Consider the following 17,864-nt stretch of genomic DNA (forward strand, 5'->3'; position numbering starts at 1 on the left):
ACATTAAACCAAAACCACCACTAAAGTAAATTTAAAAAAAAAATTAAAATTGCTTTTACCATTAAGCACTCTACAAATAATAACACAAAAGTACTACTAACCAATTTGCAGTAGAAAAACAATTCCTTCAGTTCCAAAATGATTACATCTCATTTTTTGTTTAATTTTCAGAAACAGTTGCATTTATCAGAACTCTTAATCATATCCACAACAAACCCCAGCATAAGTGACACTTCTGTGATAATGGATTTCACAATTAAAACACTTAGTCCTCTCAGCTTTATTCAGCTCTACAATGGACAGCACATTAACACCTGCAGAGAGACTGAAATAACATTACTTCTCTTATTTTAGCCACAACTGCTCAACTCTGATCTGAAGTGTTAGTGACAGTACACAATACCTGTGACATCTACAGAATGTCGACATCAATTTTGAATTATAGTCACCAGGCTTCCCATCTGACTGTAGCCCAGCCAGCAGCCATGTCCCTTCTATAAAACTGAATGGATTCATCTGGATTTTAATTTTTAGTGTCTTAAATATTTGCTCATGGTTTTGGTGACATACTGTCCTCAAACCTCCTCACCTTTCTATCACATAGAAAATATTGAATTTAGTTGGTAGGAAAATGGATTTTATTTTTTGGGGACTCTGAAAATTCTTATAGTGATGTAGCAATGTCTCCTTCTCACATGGATGCCCTAATACAAGTGATTCCACAATAAAGTTTCATCCTATTGGGCAACTTAGAGTGCTTTCTCCACCTTCCCTGCCGTCTATTTAAAACAACCAACAGTAAGCACTGCTTTCCCAGACTCCTACATTTTCTGTCAAATGCAGCCGAAATTGGCCAACACATTCAAACATTATTAGGGGACACAGAGAAGAAATTTAGCATGCAAAAGGTCCATCCTCTCCCAGTAACTTTCTTTCCCAGTAACTTTTCCCAGTAAGCTTTCAGTGACCAAACTTTTCCCACTCTTACTTTCTGACACTCCCTATATATTTGTGTTCCACTCTACACTGTCTAGCTCCATTACTAAAATCTTCAAAATGAGGGTCCTCATTTGCTGCTGCCTCATCCTGACCACACTCCTGATTTAAAGTCCTTATCCACACCTTAATCCAGTGTTATTCCTTTGTTTAACCACAGGCTAGTCCAGGCTGGTCCATGGAACAGTTTTAGGTGTAAAAATTCTGCCACCAACAGAACTACTCGGCAGAGTGTGCTTGGCTGCCTTTGCTAATACAGTCTGTCCTTCCACAGCCTCAGACTCTGTTGGCAAATGACAGCTGGTTAGGCCTGCAACTGCTCAGTTCACTGCCACCATTGTCTCAGGTTTAATTAGACAAGCTTAAAAATTCATATTCTTTATTTCCTCCCTAGATTCAGAGTGGAATTTCAAGATGATTAATTAAATTGTCCTAATGTAGGACCACCCCCTTTTCTAAGCTGATTGAGTTTTTATTTCTTAAGGGTCTGATTTCTTTCCCACTGAAACCAACAGAAAGATTGGTGAACTTCAGCAGAATTAGATGAGGCAAAATTAAGCATGTCTGAAGCACTGCAGCTTCCAGAAACATTATCACAACTGTTATTCATGTCATAAACTCTTCAAATAAAACTGTCATTGAACCAAGATACCTTGTGTAGAGAATTCCAGCAGAGCAAATATTGTTTGCCAATGCAATATAGGTTTTGTTGTTTTTTTTTTTTCTCCTTGGGTTTCTTTGTATTGCAAAGCAGCTGCACAATAAGATTGTTGATACTGCGTTTCACCCTTTGAAGTGATACGGTCCACAGTAAACAGTTCTGGCTAAGGAATTTTCTAGGTGTTAAGTCCACAGGTTGAGGAGGAAAATAACTTGTCTGCTTCTATTTCATGACAATCTCAAGCTCCAAGACAAATCAAATGAGTCACACAGCAGCACTTCAGATGACTTATGAAGGGAACTGTCAAACTGCAACCTGTGATCAGGTATGTTCAAGATACCAGGATTTCATTTGTAACTAAGCTACAATAGGGTATTCACTTCCAGAACAGCTATTCCTTTAGAAATGGAAAATTGCCATACACAGCTTGAAAGCTGCTGCTTTTTGACATAAGAATGCCAGCCCTGTCCTATGGTTTAGATGAATACATACAAAAAAATGAGAGAATCCTTGTTTAGTGCACATAGCCGTTGCATAAAGATGGTCTTCTGAGCTATTCAAGAACTGACTACAAATTTAGGTCTTAAAGAAAATAAAATTATTTACAGGTAGTATTTGACATTTTCTTGTATTAGCACTGTGTCAGAGCAAATTAAAAATAAACAGGGAAATAGTTTATGTGAGAAAAACCTGGCCATTTTTAAACCTATTAAATACAGAGAAGAATGCTGTTTTAAAGAAAATGCATGCTCTGTAATAAGCCAAACTTTAGCATGGCAGCCCTTCAGCCAACATTAGACTCTGCAGGCACTTTGCTGATAACATTTCAGCCTCAGGAACTGATCTGTAGCCATTTTAAAACAAAGGGTACATTTTCTTTTTTTTTTTTTTTAATGCAGAAGGTGTTGTGCCAAAATAAACTTCCTGCAGAACACCACTATGCTTTCAACCTCCTGTAATTGAAAAATACTACTTACCATTGCTCCTAGCCTGAACTATTCCTCCATTGTGCTGAAGCCTCAGGGTACAAATACAACATACAATTGTATGATTTTGCTAGAAAGTTAAAAGCACTGAGCAGATTGAAGGATGGATTTTTAGAAGTGTATTGGCATAGCTCTGCTTTTATACATTCAAAAGTAAAGCTCTCATTGAGGAACTTTCTGAACTTAAGTCCTAGCATAGTAACATTTTCTGCCAATATGTGTTTGTGTATTCCATACAGAGAGAGAATATAGAAAACTACTGCTAAATAGGAAGAGACTTAGGTATGCATTATCTGTCCTTGCTAAAACCAATACCTATATAGCTTTGTACTTGGCAAGGAACTGAATGTCTACTCTTTTAAATTTATCAGGGTAATATATAGCAGCCTGGACTAATGCAATACACCTCTTTAGTTAATGTGCATAGTGCTGGGGTGACACTAGACATGATGATGACATTACTAAACAATTAACTAAACCTCTCTATAAATCACTAATTTTCTTTGGAGGTAATACAATACAATACCTTTAAACATTTGGTGTTTATTGTCCCTGTTTGTTCTTTCCTCATGTGTAACACTGGAATTAGAATGTTTTAAGAAGATGATGTCTTTAGATGCTAAAAAAAATGCTGGTAAGGGATATTAGAATGTACTTTTATCACCTTTCTCTTAACACAGCTCCATTTCTTTATAAAAAGTTCCTTCAACCACATCTCAGCTGTTTCTCAGTGAACATCAAATGAAATAACCCTAAAACAAAGATGAAGGTGAGGAGAATATCTGTATAACATCAATATTAATGTTAACATATTAAAAGTTCACATTTGCACAGCACTTTTGGCTAAAAAACTTACATTATTGAGACTACTGGCACATGACTGTTACAAGCAAGAAAGAATTGAACAATTTGACCAAAGTCATAGAAGAAGCAACAGATAGGAACTGGACACTGTCTGACTTTTAAACCCTGGACAATGGCCATGTCAATCAAGAGTACACTTGGAAAAAAGGAACAAATCAGTTCTTGGTTAGCCTTGCTGTTTCTGATATCTTCCGGACAAACATTTTCTACTACAGTAATTTGAAAACCTCCAGTATGCCCACCAAAGCACTGTAACCATACTGCCTATAAATGCATCCACCTCTAAGTGGCTCATTTCAGAAAAAACACTAGGTTTCTCTGAAGCTGCACACAGCCATCTGCTTGTGCAGGGAAAGCCTGGACAGATGTGCAGCTCGCATTCCTGCTCAGCATGACAGAGGCGTGCAGGCAGGTGCAGGCAGCCCCGAGCAGATGATGGGCAGGTGTGGCTGTGCCACCGCTTCCCAACAGCTCCATTCCCTCCCTGCTCCAGCCCCTGGATGTCACCTGCCCTGGGGGACACAGGTCAGCCCTCAAAGGCAGTGGGGAGCAGCCCCACCTACGCCATGCAAACACCACCTCCAACCCTCATGGGCTGCTCGCTCCTTCCAGCATACAAGGAACTATTCCCACATACAGTGGGACCTATTGAACTCAGGAGTAAACGTACACTTTGACCAACACAAACTTGGCAGGAAAATGTCAGTTGATACCAGAAATATTTATTTTCCCCTCTCTATAGTAAGTTATCTCTGACTTTTTCAAAGCTGTCAGTTTGCTTGATATTTTGGGAGAGCTTTATTACCCTCACTACTAATAACTATGTTTCACTTCCTGCAATTTTATTTCGCATGGCTTAAAAATTAACAGCAATTTTGTTATCTGAAATTCCAGACTGTCTTTTTCCTTAAACATCCTGAAATATTCTTTAAGCCATACACAGTCTAAAGGCAACTTATAACTGAAACACTGCTGCTATTTCCCTGTTGTTGAAACCTTGCTAATTATGAGCAACAGGACAGTGAAGGCGAAAACTCACAGAAACGCACAGCAAGCTTACACAATTATGTAGAAAAATGCAAGACCACCTTCCAAAAGGAATAAAAATCCTCTGTTTAAGACCCTTGCTCAAAACTTTGCGCAAGGTTTTCTCCCTGGGCAAACTGAATCCATCTAAATAAATGAATTTTTTTCACAAAGTGGAAGAGATGACCTACAACTCGGCTCTCTACAGCTACCTGAAAGGAGGCTGTAGTGAGGTGGGGGTTGGCCTCTTCTGCCATGCTTCAAGTGAAAACACAAGAGAAAAATGGCCTTAAGCTGCACCAGGAGACATACAGATTAGATAACAGAATTTTTTTTTTCACTGCAAGAGTGGTTAGGCACTGGAGTAAGTTGCCCAGGGAGGTGGTGAAGTCACCATCTCTGGAAGTGTTCAAGAAGCATCCGAAGGTGGCACTTGGGGATGTTGTTTAGGGGTGAATGTGGTGGTGCTGGGCTGATGGTTGGACTACATGATCTTGGAGGTCTCTTCCAACCTTGACAATTCTGTGATCTAGTTAGGCTGTGGTTTGTATCTGTGCCGATTTTATATAATAGAATTTACACAGCTATGTGAATTCTGGTACTGGGGCTCATGTCAACTACAAAAAAGTGTTCAGGGAAATAGATTATAGTGACACTAAAAAATATACCAAATTTTGTCAAGAAAAAAATGGGGAGAGCGGGACAGAACACCAATCTTGTCTGCAAGCTGAATAGGTTAGTTAAGCCTAAGATTTCTTTTTAATATGCTTATGAACCAATAGCAGCAAAAAAGATAGAGCTAGCTGTCAGTGGACTAAGAAAACCTTCTTCAGAACTTTCAAAGATGCTTATGAAAATAGCCACAAATTTTGAGATGGGTCTTTGAAAAGTGCTGTAAGCAATAACTACAACTCCTGGAATGTAATTGTATTTGCACTAATGCTTGACCCATGTAAGTGCAGTGGAACTGTTCTATTTGGACTGGTTCATTTAAGACTGTCTTGAGTATACGAGAAGAATATTTCTGATTTTGAACAGGGACTGAACCAATCCCAACTAGAAATCACATCCAATACTGCTGCACTTTAATTCCAGATTAGCCCAGAACACTGAGGAAACCTAAAGACTGGAGATGAGAAAATGAGCTGGGAAGCAATGCCAATATCAGCAAATCACCTCAATCCCCCCTGTTCTCCACCACCTGCCAGTTACAATCTCGCCTATAATTTTTAAAACACTTTTGACAGATGAAAATTTTGAGGGAATATAAACCCTGATTCAGTAAAGCATCTGGGAATGCACTCAAATTCCATTTTACTTAATATTAATGTACATCACAGAAGCAGGTCCTTTGTATATAAGAAGGGTTTATCCCTAAGTTCTTTAAAATATTCTTACTTGCATTTTATGTTTTACTCAATGCAGTTAGACTTCAAGCAAATAGTAATTAGGGAGCAGTCACACAGACACAATAAACATACATTCCCTGGGGGAAATAAGGATTTTTTTCAGCAATCATATTTTGAAAAATACAGATAGGTCACAATGTCTGTTTGGGATCTTTTTGAAAAATATCACACATAATGGTGTTGACAAACATAGCTTGTCTTGCCAACACATCAGGAGATTGAAATTACCAAGTGTTCAGAATCTGGGTATTATTTATGCTTTTCTGCCTGCATGGCACAGAGGAAAAAACACAGAATAGATGTAGCAATGTCCTTCAAATCTGAGGGATCTCAACCAAAAACCTACACTACCATTTATAACTCTAAAACATACTGCTACTTTAAATGAATGTGCAAAGTATCCTTCAGGAAAATACTCAGAACTAAACACCTTGTGTAATATTGGTGTAATACCAAGGTAAACCAAGCTATAAAACCAAGGTAATTTTGCTTCTGTGACACTTCACAATGAAAAATACTCAAAAGTTCTGTGCAACTAAAATTCTTGCTCAAAGTTATTTCCAGCTTTCAAGCTAATCAACTAGTTTGCTTAGTACTTCTTCTTATCCCAAAAGCTAATTAAATAATACCCAATACATATTGTGTGGAAGTTCATTTGCAATCAAGTTGCAAAGACTTTCTGAATCCTGTAATTTCATCTCAAAATGACTGTGCTCATTTCACATCAGTAACAATTTAAAATAAAATTTTAACAGAAAGATCTTAGGAAGTTGAAGGAATATATTTCAGCACTTGACTGTCTTATACCCCATACACAGCCAAGCTGTTCCTTTCACAAGTGGTACAAAAGATGTTATTACTCTTAAGCAGATATTCCGGCATAATGGGACATTTTAAAGAAAAGGTATAAAGGGTTTGCAAATTCCCCAAATTCCAGTAGTGATGTGTATCACCCACACACCTGCTATTAAATTTTATTTCCTATTTTCTGACACACATTTCACTTTTAAAATCATTTATCAGGACCCAAAATTCATCTAACAATTTCCAGTTTTCGTATTTCCTTTTTAATCAAATTTTACCATCTCATCTTTGGTTATAACTTTCAGAAAACATGTGATTCACAGCTTTACACCTTCAACACAAATTTCTCAAATAGTCACATATTTAGAGAAATCGTAGGAAAAAATTGTGGTTTTAAGTCACTAAGGTTTTTCCTGTTTGGGCAGTATTTTACATGCATTACTGGTGAAAGCTGACCTGTAATTGCACTTGTAAACAACCAGGGCCAGCACAATACAAGAAACAAGTCTGGAAGCACAACTGCTGGTGCCTCTTTTTCTCTGCAATGCCCTCAAAGTTAGACTGATGGCTCTCTGGGCTTTTTGCCAAGACTACACACCAGATTAAAATAGAAAGAAGTGAAATAGACAACCTGGGGTCCAAAATTTAATTCTGACCTTATGTATAAACTCTATGGGAGGCTTGGGCAAAGTAGAATGCTAATCTACCATATAAGGGGGGCAGCACAAGAAAACTTGAAAAAATCTAACCAGAAAAATGTCTTTTCTATCGTGTGCACATTTTGGTATTTTGAAACCATCGATCTTGAAAAATAATCAAATCTTCATGTATAAACATTATGTTATTCTCAGAAAGTAATATTTAATGTACAATGTAGCTAGATGTTCACAGCCCGCTTTCTTTCAGCATGAGATAAACTATATTTATTATGGCTTTAACCCACTTTATTCAAACCATAGACTGTTCTGTTTAATAGACTTGTGGGTTTATGGATCTCATTAACTATGAAATATGGATAGCATATGAAAAAGTGGATTTGAAAGTGAAGGCTGAAACACTCTCTTCATTCTATCAGAATGGGCTCTATATTTTCTTCTGTATTTCATAGTGGAAGTTAAGTATTTGTCTAAAACATATTTGCTAATGGACTTCTTTACAGAAAGAGAGGGTTTTTTATCAAATTAGTGTTCTACACAGAACTGTTTACAAGAAATAAACATTTTTTCTACATTTAAATAATACTATAATGTTCAATCCAAAAAGGCAAATGAGAAATATCTTCATAAAATTTTGCAGATGCTGACTAATTTTACCATAATTTCCTTGGAAGCTCAGTGGTTAAGCTGTTTCTAGGGATCACTTTTAACTTTTCAATGGAAAATAAAAAGTATGGTAAACAGATTAAACTCTACTCCTGATTTCTTACTAGAAACTCCATTTATTAATCAACTACATGTTAGTATAATTCATTGTACTTGAACCCTTTGATTTTAAACACAAATACCTAGAAAATTAAGGGGTTAAATACCTATTGCTACATTATTCACTTACTATTAAAATAACTCAGTAACTCTATTGAGCATAACTCAAATTTGTGAAATGACTAAATAAACACAGTAATGAGTAAAAACAGTTTAAGCTATTCTGAGAGGAGATCTTGAAAATTAGATACTTGAGTGGTAATTATCAGAAAGCTTGATTTATTGATCATTATTCTTAGAATATTTGTACAAGATACTCTTATTTATTTAGTCTCCTGCCCTTTCAAGAGAGAACTCCCAGGACATATATGAAGTTCTCTATTCTTGATACAGCTTGACAAGACACAGATACACATACAACTGAGAAACAGCAACTTTTTTCCATGGGGAAATTCAAGTCATCAAAACACAGGAAAAGAGGTTAATTTGAAGGCTATGAGGGAAAGTTTTGAAACTCTTAATTATGTATCCACAACCTCAGAAGAGAAAGAGACCAAAATATTTTCTCACTATTCCCTCCAGAAGGATTTATTCTGCCACAATCTATTTTCAAAGGCACTACTGTGAATTTTGATAGAACAGGACAAGGAGCTGATCTACAAAGAGGCTTGATACAAAAAATTTCAGCTACATTACATGAACCTTGTGTTGGGTTTCTAGCAGAGCAGAAGGCATTGTGGGACAGTGCATGAAGTGCTTATATAAGCAGCAGAGTGACATAACTTTGGAAAGGACTTGGCAATGGCACGCAGAAGTCAACTTCAACAACATTCATAAAGTGATACCTGACACAGTGTAAGACCAGCTTCACACTTCATGCACTTTTGTGTGCCCAGGTGATCTGCCATAAGCTTTGTGGGTAAGTTACAAAATTTAGTGAACAACTATCAGTCAGCACAATGCTGATAAGTAGCCTACATTGATTAATGTAATGTGTTTGGATGAGGATTTGGATTTTCGAAGAGCCACAATGCAAATGAATCACACAAAGATGTCTAATTCAAGCAGAATAAACTTTGAAGCACTTTAGAAACTTATGTAACAATCCCTGTAAGTGCATCTGTAAACAAGTTGTTTCAACACTTCCTGCTTGGGCTTGATTTCCTTTATGCTGTTGCTGAATGACTGCCACGCAGACTTGATGAAGTACTGATCCTCCCAGTATTGACTGCAACGCTATGTGCAGAAATGAATCTGACAGAAATAAATCCTACATTTCTGCTGTATTCCATATTGCCTTCATTTCACTGCTTCCTTTTTGTTACACAGGCAGCACAAATCAAATTTGATGAGTGATGAGTTTGAAGAAACTTATGGGAGCCTGGACTACAGCCGTTATAAGGAATCAAATAATGGAACTGGAATCACACCGGTTTTGTTATTTTGGTGCACTAGAAACAAATGTATAGTAACAGGAGTGTTACCTTGAAATCAACAAAAAGTACTTTCAAAATTCTCTCATGGACCATTCAGAGAAGTAAGGAAATAATTGGAAACACAAGCTAGATTTACAGAATGAAGATATGTTAAGGTTCTAACAATTTCTAACCCTTTCCCATTTACTTTTATGTAAACCCACAACTCAAATAGCAACTGATATGTAGAGTCTGTGCTATTCACTGCTAATACCTTGATTACAATTTCAGGCTATGAAATTGAAAATACTCTAGCATAATTTCATATGCAGGAAGAACTGTTTAAATGGTTCTTCTGCAATAAACATCTAGGAACTTTCAATCGAAATGTGAAAAGGCAGAAGATAAGAAAGGGAAAAACAGATTTGCATGGAGTATACATAAAATATTTAAAAGAACTTCCAAATAGTTACAGAACAGTGCAATCCTAATGGTTTTCACTGCAGCGAGTCACATTAGGTAACATTTTTCTGTTTAGGTTTGTAGGGTTTATATTCGCCCTCAAGCAGTAATACCAACATTTAATTTAATCTAGAGATTTTCATACAACCCATGTCCAAAACCTAAATCCTCCTCAGTAAAAAAAATTAAGCAATGTTGTAAGATAGGATTCACCATTACCAACTTTTCATCATATGGAAGTTTGGAAGCTAAGGAAGGAAGAAATCTGAGAATAATTTGCTCACTCTAGGACTACAACCACTACAAAATGTCCCTTTCATTTTAATTTTTTGTGTGATTACCAAATATAAGTATTCACACAAAATATAGCACATGAACAGCCTATATATTTACCCTGACCCTTAGCTCCTATACCTGTAAAAAAACTAATGTAGAATGATTTACCCCTAAAACATTTATCACGTTACCATAAGTATTTCATGCTACACAATTATTTCAGTCCATACCTGCAGGCCTGTCAGTTGAGCTGCTGACTTTCCTTTGAGGCAGAGAATGAGGGCCAAAAATGCATTTAAGTCCTCCAGAGAGAGGCTACTGACCTAAAACAGATGAAAAAATGACGCATTATCTGAAGGGTCTGAAGAGGAGCTTTCTGAAAATTGAATCCTCTTGCTCAAGCACATCAAACTTGGAACAGTGACCTCATGTAATAATGACCACCACGAATACATCATCTAGGAAAACACACAGGGAACAAAATACTTTCACAGCTTGAATGAAGTGCATACCCCAACACCTGTGTATAGTATATACACATGGATTTCCACACTCCAAACAAAATGCCCACCCTTTATTTATTCCCTTCTCCAATTCCCTTGGAGTTTCTTAATAACAGGAAATTACACCCCCTCTGTAACATCAAGTGAAAAAAAAAAAGAGATTTAAAAATATTATTCCTTTATAATCAAGACATAGGATAAAAACCATCTCAATGAGTCATAGATATGATGACCATTAGGAATTTTAAAAATGCATACACATTTATCTGTTAGAAATTTCCAAAATATTCTAAAATATTTCAATTACCTATTTCAACCAAAATTTCAGGATTTATCAAAACATATTTGATTTCTTTCAGATTTTGAGGCTCCGTATGGAAGCAGGGAAAATGCAAAACTAAAACCTAAAATGTTCAAGCAGGGAAACGGAAATGACAAGTCTAAATTAGATGTAACAGTTCACTTGTATCAGTAAAGTTGGAATGGGCACTTTTTCTCCTGTGGAAAAGTGTTTTGAGGTTTCGCTGAGGCACATGATCAGCTCATAAGAAAGACAGCACCTTGAGAGCAGCTGGTATGATCCCATGACAGTACCAGTTGAGTTCCAATCCTTTCCTTCCTCTTATAAAACACTATGTATTATACAAGTGCATCGAGACCACACATCTGTTACAGCAGCTGAGGATATACAGAGAGCTCCAAAGTGAGATCCATAAAGCATTACAATTCCTTATCCACTGGAACATGAGGACAGGCTTCTCTTGTAAAATGTGGAAATGTGCATTGTGGGCAATAGAACACTTAAGAGGCTGCCTAAAACTCTGCAGCGCCTTTCCTTTAACAGGATAAAAATCATTCAACCACTATTCAGAATTTTTTTTTTTTTTCATCAGACCCCACTACTTGTTCCAATATAAAATACTTTCCCCTCTATGATGCTGTTAAATCTTGTATAAATCACAAGAATGTGAGGGATATCAGAAACATTTTAAGATTTCAAAATAGTCCTTGGTATTCATTAACTCCACCTGTCTGCTAAGATCTGATAATGGCTCTACTTTACCCTGTAATTCAAGTCAGGTGTCCTTTGTGTAGATGGCAACAAGAGAGGTTTACTAAACATGGACATTTCATACACTGAAGTAACAACAGTTATCTACAAAACAGTTCTTAATACTTGCACAATTTTGTCCTAAGAAAAGGAAATCAAAGATTGCTTGCAAGTACAACAGCAAGAAAATGCCCCTAACAGAGCAGATCAGCCAAAAATGCTTATGGAGGTAAAAATACTTCTTCAGAGAAATATTTTATTCAGTAATCAAACTTGGTGAGTTATCACAATTCCACTGTCAGCTTTAATCTAAATCTGTTAGAGATCAAAAGACAAAATTCCCCCTTGTCCGGAGGCTTCACTGTTTGACCTGAACTCATTCACTGCTTTGCCAACTTGAAAAACAGACCTAATATTTTGTCATTTTTTTCACTATTTTTGTTCTTAATTTAGAGAATATTTGAAAGGTGTCCTTGAAAAAGAAAATCTCATATCAACACTATTTTTACATAGTTAAGGTTTGCTCATTGGAATATTTTTTCTTACTTTGAAAAATCTGCATATGAAGTTTTCCTTAAATAAGGAAAGCTAGATGAGTTGCTGGTTTTTGCAAAACCCTCATTTCTATCTTGGATTAATTTATAAGTAATGAAATTTTTTAAAAAATTATTTTCTCTCATATGAGCTGAAGAAAGACTTCAGGCCTGCTTCAAGGCAACTTACAATTTTGTCAATTTAAATAATTTCTGAGGAAACAATTCACCTTCCTTCTCTAATAAAAACTTAAGACTGAAGTGTAAAGACAAGAGTCTGAACACAGCTAGACAAGTCTTGTTTTCTCAGCTATAAAACAAATGGAAGCAATATGGCCAGCTCAAAGCATGGCTACTGACACTCCTGCCCTCATGTTTCCCTCTCAAACATCCCAAGAGAACAAACAGACAATATCAGAGAAATAACCAAAGTTTAAAATAACGCAGCACTGAAAAACATTTTACTCCAAATTGATTCCCCAGTCTAGTTCCTGGGGTAGATTTTACCAGTGTAACTCTGAGGGCAGAAGTGAATCAGTAAAGTGGGGCAGTTCTTGAGAAACTGGCCCTGCCATGAAAAACCTTCCATCAAAGTTTTACATGAACTCTCTGCTGGTATTCCTGTTGAAAGCAAAATGTGTAAATCTGATTTAGTTTGTGTTTATAACAGTGGCCATTGGATAATAAGTTTTGAAAACCATTTTCCTGACAAGCATTTTTTTCCTATTTTATTAATATCCTGTGATCATGGTTCAGTTAGTCCACATTTCTGCAAGTGTTCCATCCTATTACTCCTCTTCTTAATCCCATTAAAGAAACCCTACTCAAATAATTTAGTTATCATGCTATGAAAGGGTGCACAGAATAACTCAATAAATAAGTGAAATAGTGATAAACTAAACTGAATTTTCACATTCTAATAGGGAAAACACTTCAAGTATATTAAAAGATAGGCACATGATGTATATCTTGCTGACTTGAAACTGCAAGGCATGAAATGATGTTTAATAAATATTATCTTCGAAAAATTTTCAATTTGGATTCTGTTATGCAAAAAAATAAAGCAAAAAAAAAGTCCTATATGGATAATTTGTGTTATTCCCATAGGTACTTCCTCAATATGTCATCTAAGATTGAGTAAACACATGAAGGAAAATGAAAGGAAAAGTCAGGGAGAACTTGTTTTCATGTGTCACACACCAGTACAAATCTATTATTGAGGAAATTGAAGTCTAAAAAAGCAACACAAAAGACAAAATGCAGTTCAGTTTAAATACAAGTGAAACTGAGCTTATCAGATTAGATAAATGCATCATTTGCTCATCCTCAGAAAGGAAAATCTGCTTGTGAGATCACTATTTGAAATGTGGCAAGTACAGACAATATATTAAATACCTAAGAGAAAAGTAAATAATGAAGCAATATTGTATTTAATCTTGTGTCCCTTTTTATTACAATTAAGGTAGTCTGCAGGCTGCCAAGTATTTGGAATTATAACAGAAGCGCTACCTAATGATTCCCTATTACTCAGAATTTAATGAGAAGAGCCATATCCTCAATTCTGGCTTGAAAATTAGTAGACTGACAAGAAGGCATGAAAAAGTAGTGAGAGCTGACTAAATATTTTGTCTGTTTGCACAGTCTGCATAGTCACCTGAGGGAATGTCTCCTTTTGATGACACAAAGGAAACGCAAAAGGAGCAGATTTAAGTTGCAAACAGGTCCCAAAGAGCAGGAGAAATCCCTCAGTTTATACTCTCTCTGCTAGACTGCCCGAGGGCTTTTGTCATGGGCATGTGAAAGTTATGATTAGCTACTAAAAACCCCAAGCATTTCTTGAACAGGATGGTGCATGTTATGTGGAGTAATTAAAAATACTGTAATGCAGTACTGTTGTATCTGATCAGCTATGCCTACAGTAAGGATTAGGAGAAATGCCCAGCACAGGCTAGCAAAAACCAGTTTATTTGTCCTTTGCACTGATCAGGGCTGACAGCTGAGGAAAAAGCAACTGTCCCTCTTACCTGCATCATAAGATAGGCCAGCAAGCAGCAGAATCCTGCAACAGGTGCTTCCAGAGCTTGGAGTTCTTCCATCTCGTCTTGAACGTGAAAGCACGCCAGAAATGCACTATACCGCTGCTTCTCCACATCAGGACCTTTGGCAAGCCACAGTGTTTTCAAATTAGGTGTTCCACCTACAAAAGAAATCCATTATTTTATTTTGGCAGCAACAAGATAAAACATGTCTACCTCATTACAATCTGAAAGGAAATGACTGCTCTGGAAGGAAAGGAAATTAAATGCTCTTGGCACTTACCAGGACCACAGAGTCAAAAATAAAATGTATTTGACAAAACTTGCATTTGAAAAGAAAAATAACCAAGAAAAAAGGGTCTGTAATTTAAACAAAATTTATTGAATACAGGCATGTTTAAGCATAGTGGACTAAATTCAATCCTGACAATAACACAGACAACCTTGAGAAAGCAAGCATTTAACCTATGCAAGGGCAAAGTTTGCCTGCAAGTGTGTCCTTTTCCTTGTGGATGCACAGCAGTAAATGAGGTTCACTTCACCACAAAACAGTGATTCAGCAGAGAACCACCAGGTCTGTTTTTCTCTCTCTCTCAAGGGTCCCCGAAGGATGCTCTCATTGTGTCCCTCATGATCACCTGTTTTGATGAACACCTATGCCATTTGGTGATGAGCAGGCATTCTCCACAAGGCACTGTGTGGGTTTGACTCCTCTGCAGCATGTTCCAGTTTGGGAAAAAAACCCAAGGCAATCTGGTATTTTTCACTTCCTAGGCTACTGTATGAAGCACTGTTGCAAGCACACACAAAAGAACTGTCATCAGTTATGAATAATGGATCTATCCAGACTTTCTCTAGTATCATTCACACTTGTCTCTAAATCCTTAATATTTACCCCATGCTGCCATCTCCCAGCTTGTGACACGTGTGGGCTAATGCAAAATTTGCTCCTCATTTAAATTACATTTAATCTCTTATCAAAATAAACACTAATGCACGTGAAATAACAGAACAGCTAACTGGTTATGCCTGAGAATCTCAATAAAAGCCAGAATCGTACCATAAAGTACGGCTGCTTCTGTAGTTAAATAAAATGAGGTGTGAATTTTAAATGTGGACTAATTAAGCTACATTTGGTAACACGTCTTCCTTTTTCATGTGACATGCAGCAGCTGCAGACCAGTTAGGAACACTTGGTGATAATAAATGGTTAAAGTGACAAGGTGTTGAAATCTACATAGATGATGTTTATTTAGCCAGGAAAGCCCATTAACCAAATGGTACTAATTCTTTGGAGAGTGGGAAACTAGAAGAAAAGTTAGTATTTTCTTTCTTTATCTCCCTGATGGATGTTTCCTTTCCTATTTTTAAGGCTAACCCTCCTGCCAAAAGTTCTAACCATTAAAAGAATTACTATCATATAATCCGTAAGTTTCTAACCATATTTCTAAGAAAAACAAAAAACCCAGTTGCTTGACTGGAGGTAAAGATGCAAGTAAGAGATAACACAAATAGTGGCAGTGAGTGGGGTGGTACAGACATCACAGTAAGACTCACATTACTGGTTTTGATACTGGTAATTGCTGCCTTAAGAAAAAAAAGAAAGCAAAGACCAACTTCCAGGAAGAAAATACAATATAACATGCACAAAACCAAAACAAAGCCAAATTTTCCTACCAAGCCTAAGCAACCCTGATGTGTGAGACAATCTGTACATGGGTAAACTCAAATAGTTTTGATGGTTTCTGCATACAAAGAGATACACCAAGAATCAGTCAAAAGGAAAGCTCTCTTTTCCATCTAGCGCCATACCTAATAATAGAAATCCTCCTTTCTTCAGAATAGAACTGTTAACTAGGTCACTATTCAAGATTATAGAATTATGTTGAGAGAGCTCAACAAAAAATTCAAGACATCTCTTCCATAAACAGTTTCTTATGCTTTCACAAACATCTACTTGCGTCTGGGAAAAAAAAGGTACTGATAAATTATGAGTTATATACTCTGGGAAAGAAAACTTGATCTGTCTCCTTTTGGAACACACCAACAAAAGGCACTTTTTTTCTGAAGGGTTCTCTTCCTCAAGTAATAAAATTCCATGTAATATCCAAGAATAATCTATTATATCAAATGAAAGATATGTAAAACAAAGAAACAAATATCCTAAATTTTAATAACTATCCCAGCCATACATGCAGTCCACAGCAGATCTAAGATTCATCTACAGTAGACCCTCAAAATGTTCTCTGCTTTAGCTACATCTCACTACATTACTTACAGTAATTAGAAAACATTTCTGAAATAGAAATTTACTTGGATAGGTAGGAGAAATATTTTATTTTCTGAGCATGTCTATATATTTACTAAATTAACCTAAAAAACAACCAAAACTGAGTAACAAAAGGAAAACACACCAAAACATATTTATATGCACCTAACTGAAACATCTTTACTATAAAGACTAGTAATGACGAAGTTATCTGTTGAGGTTGTAGGAACCACAATTTCCCATGAATTACACAAACATAATTACTCTCAATAGACACAAAATTGTGTGAAAACCATATTCAGCACTATGTGAACTGCAGTCCTCACAACCTCAAGAAGAGGAGCTTTAAAAAGACCTCCATGAAGGTGAGATACTACTTGCCTAATAACAAAAACAGACAACTCAGAAGCTAAAAAAAAGCATGGACAAATCACTTTTTACCTTTTTCCTTTATACTCACACATTTAATACTATTATCATATAGAAATAGCATGAGAAAGAAAAGCACTTCAAGGGACTACATAAACATTTATTTAATCTCTTTGAATTTCAATAATCAAATTATGGATATACAGTACATGCAAAAGTTGTGGAATGCATTAATTCTATGGTATCATTTAACTCCACACTTAAACAAAGGTGATCCTCACATTTGTACCAACTTTAAACACAGCATTACTGTGTATACAGATATAAATGTATAGTAGTAAACGTTCATGTATATTTGAAGTAATGACTAGTGATACTGTATTTTATAACACCAGTAATAGAACTTCAACACTTCTTCATTTTTACATGCTCATGTAAGTACCAAGCAACAAAAATAAGTTTATAAAAATGTACTTGCAAGGAACACTCAACAGTAACCTCTCAACAACTGTGGCAAAAAAACTCAAATGCCAATTAAATCTGACCATTAAAGACAGAGACAGCATTTTGTACTTAAACATATTCATGACACATTAATGAAGGATGCAATGATTAGAATATTGAAAGTATATCCAAACTCTGTGGTATGAAGCTACAATATCCTATGCATTTTCAGAAATAAAATGAACAGCAGAATCTATACATTTCCAGCAAAGACTTCAGAACTTTTCCTGTTCCACATAAACTGCACACATAAAAAATATACCTGCTATGTTCACAAGA

The 17,864-nt window shown here is 36.1% G+C and overlaps 1 protein-coding gene across 1 annotated transcript in view; it reads right to left on the minus strand.

Moving 5' to 3' along the window:
* The window catches only part of FAM120B (family with sequence similarity 120 member B), a 48,482-nt gene that overhangs the window by 15,463 nt on the left and 15,155 nt on the right, over window positions 1-17,864 (minus strand). Inside the window, exons 5-6 of the mRNA XM_062490196.1 lie at window positions 14,432-14,604; window positions 10,551-10,643 (exon numbers count right to left, since the gene is read on the minus strand). Of these exons, the coding sequence (XP_062346180.1) occupies window positions 10,551-10,643; window positions 14,432-14,604 (266 nt within the window). The remainder of the gene's footprint in view (window positions 1-10,550; window positions 10,644-14,431; window positions 14,605-17,864) is intronic.

Source organism: Cinclus cinclus, chromosome 3 (assembly GCF_963662255.1).
Source record: "Cinclus cinclus chromosome 3, bCinCin1.1, whole genome shotgun sequence".
NCBI lineage: Eukaryota > Metazoa > Chordata > Aves > Passeriformes > Cinclidae > Cinclus > Cinclus cinclus.